Source organism: Netta rufina, assembly GCF_964035555.1.
Source record: "Netta rufina genome assembly, chromosome: 1".
NCBI classification, from domain to species: domain Eukaryota; kingdom Metazoa; phylum Chordata; class Aves; order Anseriformes; family Anatidae; genus Netta; species Netta rufina.
The window spans coordinates 52157929-52172859 of NC_140123.1; the positions used below are offsets into that span (position 1 = coordinate 52157929).

Consider the following 14931-nt stretch of genomic DNA (forward strand, 5'->3'; position numbering starts at 1 on the left):
TTTTTTAAGAATAAGTTATATGAATGTGTTAATATATGAGAACATATATATAGTTAAACTTGTCCTGTGTTCAAAGGATGTATTAGAGGACATCTCATGTTCCTCCTAGCCCTGTGTTTCTGTGTGGTTTTATAACTTATTGAGACAGATTCTAGCTCCTCATAAACTAGGTTACACAGATGTAAAGGGAATGGGGAGGTAACCATTCAATTTTGAGTGTACCCCTTGTTGTATTGCACGATGGGGTAGAATCATATAATAAAGTGGAATTCACAGGGGGGTTATAGTTTGGAAGAGACATGTTCCCAGCAACTATTATATCCATCTCCTTCCTGGAAGCCATTACTTGCTTTGGGAACCTATTAATTGGCAGTGCTCTAGCAGGACTTGCAAAACACAGCTTAGCAGAGCATCTACAGATACAGTGAAAGGCTATGAGCACCCCCTGTGAAGCTGGATAATAAAAATAGATAATGTACTGTTATACTAATGGTGTCTCTAAATTGAAATAATGTTGCATTTAAAAAAGATTTTTTTTGTTATGTTTGAAAAGAATTTGGTGAAGGTTAAAGAGCATTGAAATACAAAGCTCAAGGGAATAAACACATGAACACATAGTTACGTAATTACTTATACGACAGTAAACATTATTGAATTGTGTCTAAATTTAACCTCTATTGTTCTAGGGTCCACTGAGTGAGCTCTAATTAAACTTTAATAGTCATTAAAAAGCATCTTGCCAACAAAAATCAGGTAGTAATTCATGAGATAATCTCATGAAAATTCTCAATAGCTATTACAAGATAGGTTTTCAGCAATTTTCATAAAGTAGACTGCATCTTGACCACATACGTACATATGTGAACTGCATAAGGAAATCCAGGTTTTGACTTTTTGTTTGTTGGTTTCATGAGGCCAGAAAGCTAGACTGAAAAGTGAGCTGGTTGGGTGACATGGAAGGACTACAGAGATGCTATTCACCATTGAAGGGGCAAAATTCATGCAGACAAAGCTGAATTACAGTTGAAGGTTGCCAGTATTGCTGGGGACAAAAAAAAAAAAAAAAAAAAAAAAAAGGGAGGGGGCGATGTTCTTTAAGTATGTTACAAGCAAAAGGAGGACCAGAGATAACATTGGTCTGTTACTTGATGAGGATGGTCACCTCACAAATAGGAAGGTAAATAAAGCAGAGAGGCTTAATGCCTCCTTTGCCTCTGTCTTTAATGCTGATGATGGGTCCTGAGACCCCCTGGAGCCCTGAGCTGGAGGACTATGACTGTGGTAACTATAAACTCCCATCCAACTCCAAGAGGCCTTGCAGAGACATCTTGACAGAATAGAGGGCTGGGCAACCACCAACAATATGAAGTTTACCAAGAGCAACTGCCAGACTCTGCATTTGGGACAAGGCAACCCTGGATATACATACAGACTGTCGTATGAAAGGCTGGAGAGCTGGAGAGCAGCCCCATGGATGGAGATCTGGGGGTTCTGGTCGACAGCAAGTTGAATATGAGTCAACAGTGTGTGCTGACAGCCAAAAGAGCCGACTGTATCATGGCATGCATCAAGCATGGCATTGCTTGCTGGTTGAGGCAAGGGATTGTCCCGCTCTACTCTGTGCTAGTGCAGCCTCACCTTGACCTCTGTGTGCAGTTTTGGGCTCCACAATATAAGAAGGACATAAAAATATTACACTGTCCAAAGGAGGGCCACAAAGATGGTGAAGGGCCTGGAGGGCAAGATGTATGAGAATTGGCTGCAGTCCCTTGGTTTGTTCAGCCCAGAGCAGAGGAGGCTGAGGGGAGGCCTCACGGCAGCCTGCAGCTTCCTCACGAGGGGAGCGGAGGGGCAGGCACTGAGCTAGATGGTTGTTTTACATCACATTTTGTAATCACTTAAATATGCTATTATCAACAACAACAAAAAATAATCCAGATATGAAGAATCCTCTGAATAAATGCAGTAAATATCTTTTTTTTTTTTTTTTTTTTTTTTTAAGTCTTGTGATTTGTTGCTTACAAGAAACAAGAAAGATTTTATTTTATTTTATTTTCAAAAAATTAAGGGGCTAGTATATTGACAGCCCTGATTTTTGACTTAGGAATGTACAAATCATAATTTTTGTTTTAGCAAAAATATATAGTTGCATGTTCCCCTGGGTAAATGCTAGATACCACTCGTGGTAGTGCTGCAGAAAGTATACTTAGTGGTTATGACAAAGATCTCATAAAGGATGGAGATAAGAGGCACTGAGCACCTGTATGCCTGAAAATTAGAGAAGCAGTTATAAACAAGTGAGCATTTAATAACAGTAAAAAGAGCTTGTCTGGCTCATCTTAGTTACATTTAAAATGTATTGGTTTTATACTGATTGAAAACTTGCCACTTATTTTATGTTGCTGAGTAATTAAGACTGATACTGTTAGTCTGGGCCTATAGACTTAAAAATATACAGAAACACATTGTTAAATTTATGCTTGCAGTATTGAATCAGCATAACCTGGTTAGTCCTTGAAGCCTCTGAAAGTGTTGTAAATAGATTGCCGTTGTAGATGTTCACAGGAGCTGTTCAATATTGTAAGTAAACATAGATCTGCTTTGCTCTCTGTCATTGTTCAAGCTGTCTGTGGGCAAAACAAATTTATTGAGTAGTTTTGGAAGTTATGAAGCAAGAAATGTGCCAGTAGAATAAGTCTGATTAACAAATTAAAAAATGAAATAAAATGCTAAAATGACAATTAAACAGTGTGATGAAGAATTGTAAATACAAGTAGCCAGTATTACCATATGCTGTCTAGAAAAGCACAAATAGTCAATAAATCATGCAGCTGATTATTGTACCCATTCATCTGTGGGTTGCTGAGGTACTAAAACATAATTTAATCTCAGAAGTTTGTTATTGTTTAGACTACATTGTAAATTCAATTGATTATCCATGTGCAGCATGATTTATTCTTTCATCTAATATTTGTGCTGTTAATAGAATATTGCAGCCATAGATTATAGCAGACATTTTAGATCGCATACTTTATGTTTTTCATCCATGAAAAAGTAATAATAAAAAATTGAAAAGGGTCATAGAAATCTTGTTCATGTCATTCTAAAGAGATTATTATAAAATCATTATTTTACTACCATTACCTCCTTGAATAAATTTCATCTGAAGCATTAGCAAAATTTGTGTAGACTGGATCTACAGTTACAAAAATAGCCATTTTACTGGCTGTTATTTTAAATCATCTAAAACAGGAATCAATATGACTTATTTTTTTTTTCTGATACTCTGTCTACTTCAGGCTTTCAAATTAAGGGTTCTTCAGTCAGTGATAACTAGATATCTAGAATTTACTTCAGTTCTTTAGACATAGCTGTCTAGTACTATTTTAATTGCATAATATCCATATTAAACTGTCAGGTGTGATGCAGGACCTGCAGGTTACCCATGCCTTTCTGGACAGGCAGCTAAATGGCATCTAACACTGGAAATGGTGCTGAATGTTCTTCAGCCAACTAAGTCAAGCCTCTGTAGTAGAGGCTGCCTTTATAGCTGGTGGAGATGTCATCGGTGCAGTTGCCTTAAGGTGGGCATCTTGGTCAATCTGATACTGTGTCTTAGTCAGCTAGCACTTCCACTTGTCAACATATGGGGTATACTGAAGAGAGTTTCCTATTTTGAATCCAGGAATTGTCTCCACGGGGTATGATAGGAGCCCAGCTGCATGTGGATTTGAACCTTTTGCTGAATCACTTTGGTATTTGTCATGTGTACATGCTTATAGATAAATTCACCTTACGAGTGAGGCACATATGCATGTGTCATAATGACAAGAATGAGACAAATTGAATGCACTTTCCTACTCTTTACTGGATGCAGTCAACATTTTTTTTCTTACTTATGTACATGCTAGAAGAATGGAAAAGAGATAGGTAGCAAAATCCTTCCACCTTCCTGAGGATGGAAGACAGTTAATAGGTAATAGGCAACAGAGCAACAGAGGTAATGACGTATTACCTAAGCACGTATCTCATTTTTATTGGAAGAAACAATGCATAGAAGGTATTAGCAGATTAGATAAACATGCCTGTGATTTTTTCTCTTCATAAAGACGGCAATTTCAAACCCTCTGGAGTCAGTGAGAGTTATTTCATTGACCTGAACAAGCTTTTTATTGGAAATTAGGCATTTATTCTTATGTATAGATGTATATCAAAGACACGATAGCCAGTCTTAGTGACTACATTAGAATTATACCTGGTATTCTGCTGTTCCTGAATATTCCTATTCATCAGACTTCAATTTGCTTCAATAACTGCCTGATATCTTTTGACACTATTTGACTCTTCCTATTTTTAACATCACTGGTAGGACAGTGTTGAATGTACTTCATGCTTTCCCTCAATTTTATTTCTATGGAGAGGTCCATTTAAAAACTGAAAAAAAAAAAGAATTTTTAAATGAGTCAAGCTCCCTTGAAGACCAGGCTACAGTCTTTCTAGTAACACTGGCCCATTTATACTATTGCATCTCATGAGTTCCTCCCTTTGTTTATTTGTGCCTTTTATCCTATGTAGCTTCTGAAGGTTTTTTATTTTTATTTTTTTTAACACAGAATTTTAATTTTAAGGCATTAGATTCCATATTGAATGAATGAAATAAACTTACCAAATCACAGAATTATCGAATTGCAGCATCATAGATTTATAGAATCATAGAATCATGGAATCATAGAATAGCCTGGGTTGAAAGGACCTAGTCATAGCTGTCTAGTGGATAAAATGAGTTAATGCTTTTAATACATGATGTTTCATTGTGTTTTTATTTTCAACTCTCAAGTAAGTTTCCTATTGATTTCTATATTGCTCCTTTGCCTAACCTGAAATGAAAACTTCCCAGGCATATCTTGGAATTCCTCAATGCATACAGTCTTGTTCTGTTTTGCCTTTTTTTTTTTTTCCTTTCTTTTTACACCTGCAAATCACAGATCAAGTCAGGACTGAATTCTTTTCCAATATATTTTAACTGTTTTGATAAAAATTACTCAGTATACATAAGTATAAGCTTAACAGGCTATGGAGATCTTGAGGCTTAGAATGTGTGTATCCAGCACAATGACTGGCAAGAGAAATTCTCCATGTTCCATCACTTTGACCACAGCAATTGACAGCTTTATTTTTAACCAGCATTATTTTTAAAAGCTTGTTCTCTTATGTGTTTAGTACATTTCCTTCCTTTGGAAGACAAGAAGACAAACTCTTTGTCTTTTAAAGGTTAAGTTTTAATGGAATGGAAGAGTCATTTCAATTGTTTAATATTACTTTTGCCCAACCATTTAAGATAGCAAGAGGAAAGACTTGAGGTAGAATGACTAAGAGCATTTCTCTTTTTATTGCAAGTTGCAGAATGAGTTGCGGGATGAGAGAGATCATGTATGTATATGTGTAGACAGGTACAGTAAAGCTTTGTTGTGCTTTGTAGATTAATAACTCAGCTTACAACTGATTTCCTTTTATATTTGTTTAGACTGTACTTAATAAATTCTTCCAAGAATACAGATAAATTATTACAGTGTTGTAACCTTATTTGTAAGGTATTTGCTTGCATAGAAAATGTAGTTGTCAGAGTTTGTGAGTATTCCCTCTGCATAAACTCTAAATCACAATCTTTACAAAAATGCTGTCAGGATAAATGTAAGATATCCTTGTGTGATTGTTTTAAGTTCCTGCTCTAATTTTATTTATTTTTTAATTTATTCGTTTTTATTACAGAAACCTTTGAAACGCTCATCAGACTAGCTGAGAATTACACAAGCACACTTTTCTGCAATGCATATAGGAACATGGCTGCTGAGGCTGCTACACGCATTCAGGAGTTTTTCACAGATGTTGGACTCTTCATATTTGGCACAGACATCAACACAGAGGAATTTGTCAACAGATTTTTTGACAACCTGTTCCCAGTGGTCTACAACCACATTATTAACCCTGGTCAGACTGATGTTTCACTGGAATACACAGAGTGCCTCCGAATGGCTAGAAGAGATATCAGACCCTTTGGTAACATTCCCGAGAAGGTCATAGGACAAATGGGAAGATCACTGTTACCCAGCCGGACTTTCCTGCAGGCTCTGAATTTGGGCATTGAAGTGATCAATACAACAGATCATCTGCATTTCTCTAAAGACTGCAGCAGAGCTTTACTGAGAATGCAGTACTGCCCCCATTGCCAAGGGCTGACTTTAAGTAAACCCTGTATGGGCTACTGCCTCAATGTCATCCGAGGCTGCTTAGCCTACATGGCAGAAGTTGATCTTCATTGGCAGGCATACATTCAGTCCTTGGAGGAGCTCTCAAGCGCCATGCGTGGGACATATGACATTGAGCACGTGCTTCTAAACTTTCATTCAGTTGTTAATGATGCTCTCATACAAGCTCGTGTACACGGACCTGAATTATCTGAGCAGGTAAGAAGCTGTTGTTATCCATGCTTGGTGCAAACAGGACACTAGAGAAAGTAGCACTAATAGCTAATACTTGTTTGGCCGTTTTTATGCCAATGAACACGTTTGTATCAAAATTCAGCTTTATTTAGCAGTGTGTGTTTCCAGCACTGTAGTTTGATGTACCTTAATCATCCACATGAACTTCTAATTTCACATAATGAATTCACAAGTTTGGCATCAAGATGAGATTCAGTGTTTTGGCAGCATTTAAAGTAAAGGATTTTAAAAATGAAAGAAATTCATAAATGGATATTTTAAAATCAGAATCATCTAGATATGTGAAGTAATGTTGAAACATATTTCCCCTTGAAACCACAGATATTTCAAAAATTTCCTGAGTGAAAATTTTATTGCAAATTTGAATGGAAACTTCAATTCCTTCACCATTTTTGTTTAGAAGTTGATATTTTCAATAGATGTACCGAATAGTTTTAGGTTTAGCTTTACAGCTGCACCTCTTAGGTTATCTTAATTTTACAACTGCATCTCTTAATTTATCTTATCTCTCTTTTACACTGACCAAGTGTAAACAATGGACTGTGTCATAATATTTATCACACACAGAATCACACAGAATTTCTAGGTTGGAAGAGACCTCAAGATCATCATGTCCAACCTCTGACCTAACACTAACAGTCCCCGCTAAACCATATCACTAAGCTCTACATCTAAACGTCTTTTAAAGACTTCCAGGGATGGTGACTCCACCACTTCCCTGGGCAGCCCGTTCCAATGTCTAACAACCCTTTCGGTAAAGAAGTTCTTCCTAACATCCAACCTAAAACTCCCCTGGCGCAACTTTAGCCCATTCCCCCTCGTCCTGTCACCAGGCACTTGGGAGAACAGACCAACCCCCACCTCGCTACAGCCTCCCTTGAGGTACCTATAGAGAGCGATAAGGTCGCCCCTGAGCCTCCTCTTCTCCAGGCTGAACAAGCCCAGCTCCCTCAGCCGCTCCTCGTAGGACTTGTTCTCCAGACCCCTCACCAGCTTCGTCACCCTTCTCTGCACCCGCTCAAGCACCTCGATGTCCTTCTTGTAGCGAGGGGCCCAAAACTGAACACAGTACTCGAGGTGCGGCCTCACCAGAGCCGAGTACAGGGGGACAATCACTTCCCTAGCCCTGCTGGCCACACTGTTTCTTATGCAAGCCAGGATGCTGTTGGCCTTCTTGGCCACCTGAGCACACTGCTGGCTCATATTCAGCCGACTATCAACCATCACTCCCAGGTCCTTCTCTGCCTGGCAGCTTTCCAACCACTCATGTCCTAGTTGACCACTCATCAAGTAGCTCTGCTTGGGGTTATAGTGCCCCAGGTGCAGGACCCGGCACCTGGCCTTATTGAACTTCATGCAGTTGACCTCAGCCCATTGGTCCAGCCTATTCAGATCCTCCTGCAGAGCCTTCCTACCCTCAAGCAGATCGACACATGCACCTAACTTGGTGTCATCTGTGAACTTACTGAGGGTGCACTCAATGCCCTCATCCAGATCATTGATGAAGATTAAAAGGGGGACAGTAAATTATCTTGTGAAAAAGTAACTCCACAAATATATATTATCCATATATTCAAATGTTCTTTAAAGACAAAATAATATCCCAAAGTTTGCAAAAATGACAGTATAAGTCTCAGCATTAATATTTGTTTTGGAACTGGTATCTTCTTATAGCTTTTCAGAGCACAAAAACCTGTTTTTCATGAGCTCTACATAAGAAAATTGTTTAACCATGTTATTGTTATATTCTCATAACAATAAATACAAGCAATTCTTTCTTGAGATACCAATGGCCTGCCTCACAGAACCCATAATGTAGAGTATATTATTTTCATATTATGCGTTTCAGAGGAAGTGTAGCACAGTTCATCTGCAACATGGACTAAGTCCTTCCTTATATAAATCTAAGGGAAAAAGCAAGTTAAGTGGCAGCTATCTTATCTGTGAATGCCTGTGAAGAATTTAAATACAGTTTGGGGAAATACACAGTATTTAGCTACACATTAGAATGAAAGTATATCAGCAAATTCATTGAAGCTGTGTAAATAGCAAAATTTAAATTCTTCCTATATTTAATCCATGATATGTTTTGTAAGTGTATTTTTCTGTGTATTTCTTCATGCAGATTTCACTGACAGTGGCATATTCTGTTCTTAAAGCTGGATTGGATATCTTGGTCAAAGTAGATGTCTTCACTTTTGAAGGGTACACAGGTCCATTTATGGCTGTGCACCACTGTGGGGTGGAAGGTACCAGTAATACTTTTAGGAGTACTACAACTTTCCTCCTTACTTGACTAGCTGAAGCTGAAGCAGCATTTTCTGCTAAGCAGCTGACAGTAAATTACTTGCCCTAGCATAATAAATAGAGGATTCATCATTTCTTACTGTGTTAAAACCCACAGTCTATTAAAACAGGTTTTGAATCCTGCTTGTAGTCAATGAGTAATAGGTAAATTGACCATTTCTCAGAATTTCCCATTTGATCTACTTTACACAAGACAGCTACTTTAGCCAAAATCTCTAGCTGCTGAACTGTATTAAGAAAAGCTGTGATTTTTGAAGAGGTTTTTCACTAGTATTTTGGCTTAATGGTGCCTCACTGATGTCTGTCCAATTCCTAATGTGTTCCTAAGCTACATTAACCTTTTAGGGATAGTCCCTGTTCCTCTTAAGATTTTATTTATTTATTTTTAAATCTTTTACCCTACAATTTTCAGGAATGAGCTAGGAAAAGTAAGTAAAGATTCAAGGAAGGGCCTCTTTCCTGCTTCATGCTGGGAAATTGGTATGAAAAAAGCTCCCCTCTCAAGATTTAGAGTTGCATTTTGAAGGGTTTACCAGCATTGCCCTAGGCTTAAAGTCTCTTGGCACACTTGTGTTTTCAAAATGGAAGTTTTTACTCTCCAACATAATATCTTTCATGCAATTTGAATGAAAAACTAAATGGGTGAAGAGTCCTTCACCCAGTGTTTTGGCTTTATGAAAATTTCAGATTGGTCCAAACCAAAATGCTTTATTTTGATGTTTCTGAAAACTATGTCTTTCTTGTCCCTTTTCCTCAGAAGACATCAGAAATAAGAAAATTTCTTAAGCAGTGATATTCTGTGGTGATGTATTTGTTTGAAGATCAAATGTTTACTTCTGTTGCAGTAACGTCTTTTCATACAGAATCACTTCCAAACCTGAAAAGCTAAAAAAATCATTTTTCTCTCAATCTGCATCAGATCCACGTGTTTAGACTATTCATAAACCTTGTTGCATCTTTCACTTAATCTCTTTGTTACAGTTGATCAGTTCTTTCCCTCTTTGATACGTAATTTGGTCAATAAGACTGTGATACATTGATCCCTTCAAACATGGTGATTTAGTTGGTCAGTATTGATCTGTTGATTATGGCTTGATTATAGTTCAGACTTGCCCATACATTAGGTATAAAAGCTGATTCTGACATGGAATAAAGACAGTCTCTCAGTTTTTAGAAGAAGAGGATATGATTTCTGTTGAAATTGGCTCATTAATATTTATTTATTTATCTTCAGAGTGACTCATGAACTATTTCAAATTTAGATAAGCAATTAATGCATCAGTGATCCTAACAGACACAGAGAAGATGATTATGAGCCAGCAAATAATGGCTTGCTTAGGCATTCAGCAGCTTCTGCAGTTTTAAAGTTGAATTTCATCACAGTAAGTACTTTTTTTGAATGTTAAAGAAGCAGGTAGAAGAAAAAAAAAATCTTAAAATGTATGGAAATATGGAATATGCATATGCAAATGTTAATGTAAGAATCAGCAGTGTATCCTATTCAGTGATACATGTATTTGTATAGCTCTGTATCTAATCATATGTATGTTTGTGTAAATAAGTGTGTGTAAAGGATTTCTTTCTAACATGCTGTGTGTTTATCTGTATTTAAATCTAGTGTATATTCATACATTATGTTGTTCTGTTTGGTGTGGAAAGACCAATGCCTGCATAACACCACTTCCTTTTACAAAACTTTTTTTTTTTCCCCAGTAATTTACAACTTGTTCACTTTTCTGCTTGGGCCATCAGAGCAGTGCCATGCTGTCTACAGTTGCAATCTCTCTTTCCCTTCGTTCTTCCTATTTTGAATTCACACCTTTAATTCCTTCCTCCCACAGCTCCATTTACTGACAGATAAATGCAGCATCAGTTCATCATTTTTATACCTGGACATTTTCCCATGCTATTCCACAGACTCTAGTGGAAATCTGTGGGTTGAGCAAATATTCACATACTTATATATGCTCACATATACGTATTGGCATATAATTAATGCCAGTTCTCTTCTGTGCTCCTGAAGCCTACATATGTCCATTTATGCACTGTTTATGCTCAGTGCAGCGTGCTCTATGCTTTTTAGCTAGTAGGAGCTGAAACAGAAACATTTTTAGTACCCTTCTGCATGTACACTCCTGCAAATGTAATGCCACAGAGTTTTAAGAGAGCAGCATTGTACAAAGTGAGAATAGTATAAGCTATTTGTTATTAAGATAATCTGAAAAAGATGATATTGTGCAGTTGCACTGGATAACAGGTAAAAATGCCTGTTTCTATACAGGACCTTGTAACTTCTTACTATGCTCTCTGTGCTAAGCAACATGCTGTTTTGTGTGAACTATGGCATAGTCAGGAAAATCCCCAGTGAGGGCAACCATACAGGCTAATGAATATGCAAGAACTTTGTAACATGTTTAAACATTGTTTAAAGGAAAAGAAAAAAAAAAAAAAAGAAAAAAAAAAAGAAATTATGGAAACTTTTTACAAGTGGTCATAAATTGTTTCATGTTACTTCCATTTTACAGTTGTTACGCTAGACACTGCATCTGTGGATGCTAGACACTGCATCTCAGTCATGAGACAGAAGGAAAAAGAGAGATTGTAATAAGATTTCTAGAGTTCTAGTGTAGATTAACCATATTGTACCCTGTGGAAGAGTATGTACTCTTCCTGGGGAGAGTATGTACTCTTCCACAGAGTACTCTTTGTGGAAGAGTATGTATGCACCCTTTCTGGGTGCGCTGATGGTAGGTAGGGTCACATGCCGTGGAAAGTCAAGTTCCTGTGTCATTTACAATGCGGCTCAATGACAGCTTAAACCAGCCTCACTTTGGCTTGCTACGTCTTGGTCTGGCATCAACCTCAGCTATGTTTCTTCATCCCTTTCCCTGTGTGGATGCTGGTTAGGGAGCTGAAAAAAAAAAGCTGTTTCAGGGAGCCCTGGTTTATTTTCATGGTGTAAGGAATTGTGCTGTCATGTGCTGGCATCATGGTGGACTTGAGAGGAGGTGAAATGGGTTTGAGTCAAGAGGAAGAGGGGAAGGGATCAGTAAAGAAAAGAATGAGAAAAGGCATAAGCCTTTATAATTAAAATCTTTCCTCCAAACTAAACTTAACATTAAGCTACTATTGTTGAATCCCAAAAGATCGACGGTGTCTGAGATTAATGCTGAGTAAAAGAGATGAAAAGAAATATTGATTAGTTGTTCATTGTATATTCTGGGCACTCATGATTTGGGGATCTGGAGGAAAATGAAGTATGTGACTATGATGTAGAAAGCTATATATGCATACAAAGACGTGCCTATATTTCTCTTAGCTTAATCCTGAAAGAAATTCTAAGTTATATGTCTTCTGAAAATGTGCGTGATTATATTGTACAGAAAGAGACTTTTGTCCTGCTCTTTTTTTAAATACTGTTGATAATAGAAAAAAAAAATATCTTTCTTGTGCTTGTGTCTTAGAATGCCAGCAGTAAGAAGCTAATACACTATATTTAGAACTCTGCTTACTTATTATTTTTTGTGAAATGACTAGCTGTATTGGGCTTAAGTGGCTAGGGCTTGGTAGCAGGGAGGCTGCAGGGGTGGCCTCTCCGAGCAGAGCCCAGCAGCTGCCCCATGTCAGGTCAGATCTAGCTCCAGATGGCTCCAAAAAGGACCTGCCACTGGCCAGAGCCGAGGCAGTGAGTGATGTTGATTGAGCCTCTGTGAGAACACATTCAAGAAAAGGAAGAAAAAAAAAAAAAACAACAACAAAAAAAAAACAAACCTGCACAACTGGGAGAGAGAGGAGTAAGAAACAACCCTGCAGACACCAAGGTCAGTGCAGGAAGTACTCCAGGAACCAGAGCAGCAGTTCCCCTGCAGCCTGTGGAGAGGCCCCTGGTGGAGCAGGCTGTCTCTAAATAGGTTATGTAGGAACTATAATGTATTGATTAGTGATGTCTAAGAAAACAGTCTCCCTGCAGCCCATGGGTCCCACATGGAGCAGATCTCCACACTGCAGCCCATGGAGGAGCCCCCAGTGGAGCAGGTGAATGTGGCCTGGAGGAGGCTGCAGCCCGTGGAGAGGAGCCCACGCAGGAGCAGGGAGTCTGGGGAGAGCTGCTGCCTGTGGGGGGACCCATGCTGGAGCAGTTTGCTCCTGGGGAATGGACCCCATTGTACAGACCCATGTGGGAGTAGTTCCTGAAGAGCTGCTGCCTGTGGGCAGTCCCCGCAGGATCAGTTCAGGAAGGATGGCATCCCGTGGGAGGGACCCCACGTGGAGCAGGGGCAGAGAGTGACTTTGAAGGAGTGGTGAAGACGAAGCATTAGGGACTGACTGCAGCCCCCATTCCCTGTTCCCCTGGGGGGAGGAGGTGGTACAGGGTGGTTGAGGGGAAGGTGTTTCTAGTTTTCTTTTGTTTTGTGTCTTCTAATCTGCTAGTGACAGGCAATAAATTAATATTAAAAAATATTAATCTCCCCATTATGAGTCTGTTTTGCCTGTAACAATAATTGCTGGATGGTCTCCCTGTCCTTATCTCAGCCCTTGAACCCTTTTCATCCTATGTCCTTCCCCTTTTCCTTTGATGAGGGGGAGTGAGAGAACGGTTGTGGTTGAGTTCAGTTGCCCAACTTGGTAAAACCACCACACTCACTCACTACTTGTAAACACCTAAGCAGTCTGAATTGCTGCAGTAGTGACATGCTGAATTTCATATTCCCAGAAAGAGAGATATTAAAAAACATTATCAATAGAATATTTGCTTTTCTATTTCTTCTAGGATCTGGTTTACTTTTTACTGGGGCTTTTCTGGTGCAAAATTGCACAACCGTATTCAATGCCGTTCCAGAATATAAAGTACTTACAGAAATGCACTAAACCAATTCATTCCTGAGATTTAAAAAAGAAACTGAATGAAGACAATGAAAAACACATTTGGATGACCCAAATACACACTTATTTGCTTGCAAGCCACAGTACAATTGCAGTTTTTATTTTAGGGAAGGAGGAAGCTTGCTGGTCAACAAAAGACCAGATTAACCATATTTCTAATTGTGGGAATTCCCATACTTGGATATTTAGTAACTTTCATAATTTGACAAGTTGAAGCACTTAAAGAGCTGCAAGAAATTGGCATCTTTTGAAATAGCTATCCTGTGAATCCATTGCCTTACTATCTAAATCCCTTTTATATACCTCCAAATATAGCAGTACTATGCATACTGCTTCATAGCTACTGCACTTTGGTTACTTGCTAAGAGTGGTTTCATGTTAAATAAGTTCAGAAGCTATTTGATCATATTAAAAATAAAACTTTAATTTTAAAGGAATCTTAATTCTGGAAAATTATAATTATAAATCTGCTACATTAATCAGGTCATGAAAGAGATCTGAAATTCATCACATACTTAAAAACAAAGTTGTAGCTTGTGAGCTATATTCAGCCCACCTGAAATGAACTTCTATATCAGATGCCTGTAAGAACACACAGTACAGTGTTTATCAAAAACAGTTGTTGATTTGATAACAGTCAGAGATACAATATTTTACTGTAAGGAAAATATTAGGCTGTACTTCTAAGTTTTATTTAAAATATCTGCCCTTGAATTTATTTGAAAAGCTTAAGAGTTAACCATCTAATGAAAATTCAGGAAAATTGAAGAAAAAGAAACCCACAACACTTCCATTAAAAATGAAGATTTAGAAAAATGCGGAAATGAGGAAAATAATAAACATTTACTCTAAAACAATTCAGTGTCTCTAATTAAACACTGCCGTATGAATGTCTTTTAATACTATTTCCATATGTTTCAGTGCACCTAACAGTATACACACAGAAGAGACCCACATTTGACTCAACTACAGTAACTATTTTGCCACCAACTTCTCTTATTTTGACTCATGGCTGGAGGAATCAGCAATTCATCATTCCTTGATTTTGAGGATTATGAATGGGAATGCTGCATAACCTTTATCAAAATGGCTAAGGGCTTTAACCTTAACTTCACACATTTTTTCTTGCCACCTCAGTCTTCTCATTCCCTTAATATAAAATGAAATGAGAAACATTTGAAAGTGATGCATTCAAGATTTTGTTATTTGTAAATTAAATGTAATAAAAACTTCTGTTTAG

General features: G+C 37.9%; 1 protein-coding gene across 1 annotated transcript in view; it reads left to right on the forward strand.

The window, feature by feature from the left end:
• Positions 1 to 14931, forward strand: part of GPC5 (glypican 5) — a gene marked incomplete at both ends in the record, with an annotated part of 756320 nt that overhangs the window by 116541 nt on the left and 624848 nt on the right. The window contains one exon of the mRNA XM_084285812.1: positions 5770 to 6464. Within this exon, the coding sequence (XP_084141938.1) occupies positions 5770 to 6464 (695 nt within the window). The remainder of the gene's footprint in view (positions 1 to 5769; positions 6465 to 14931) is intronic.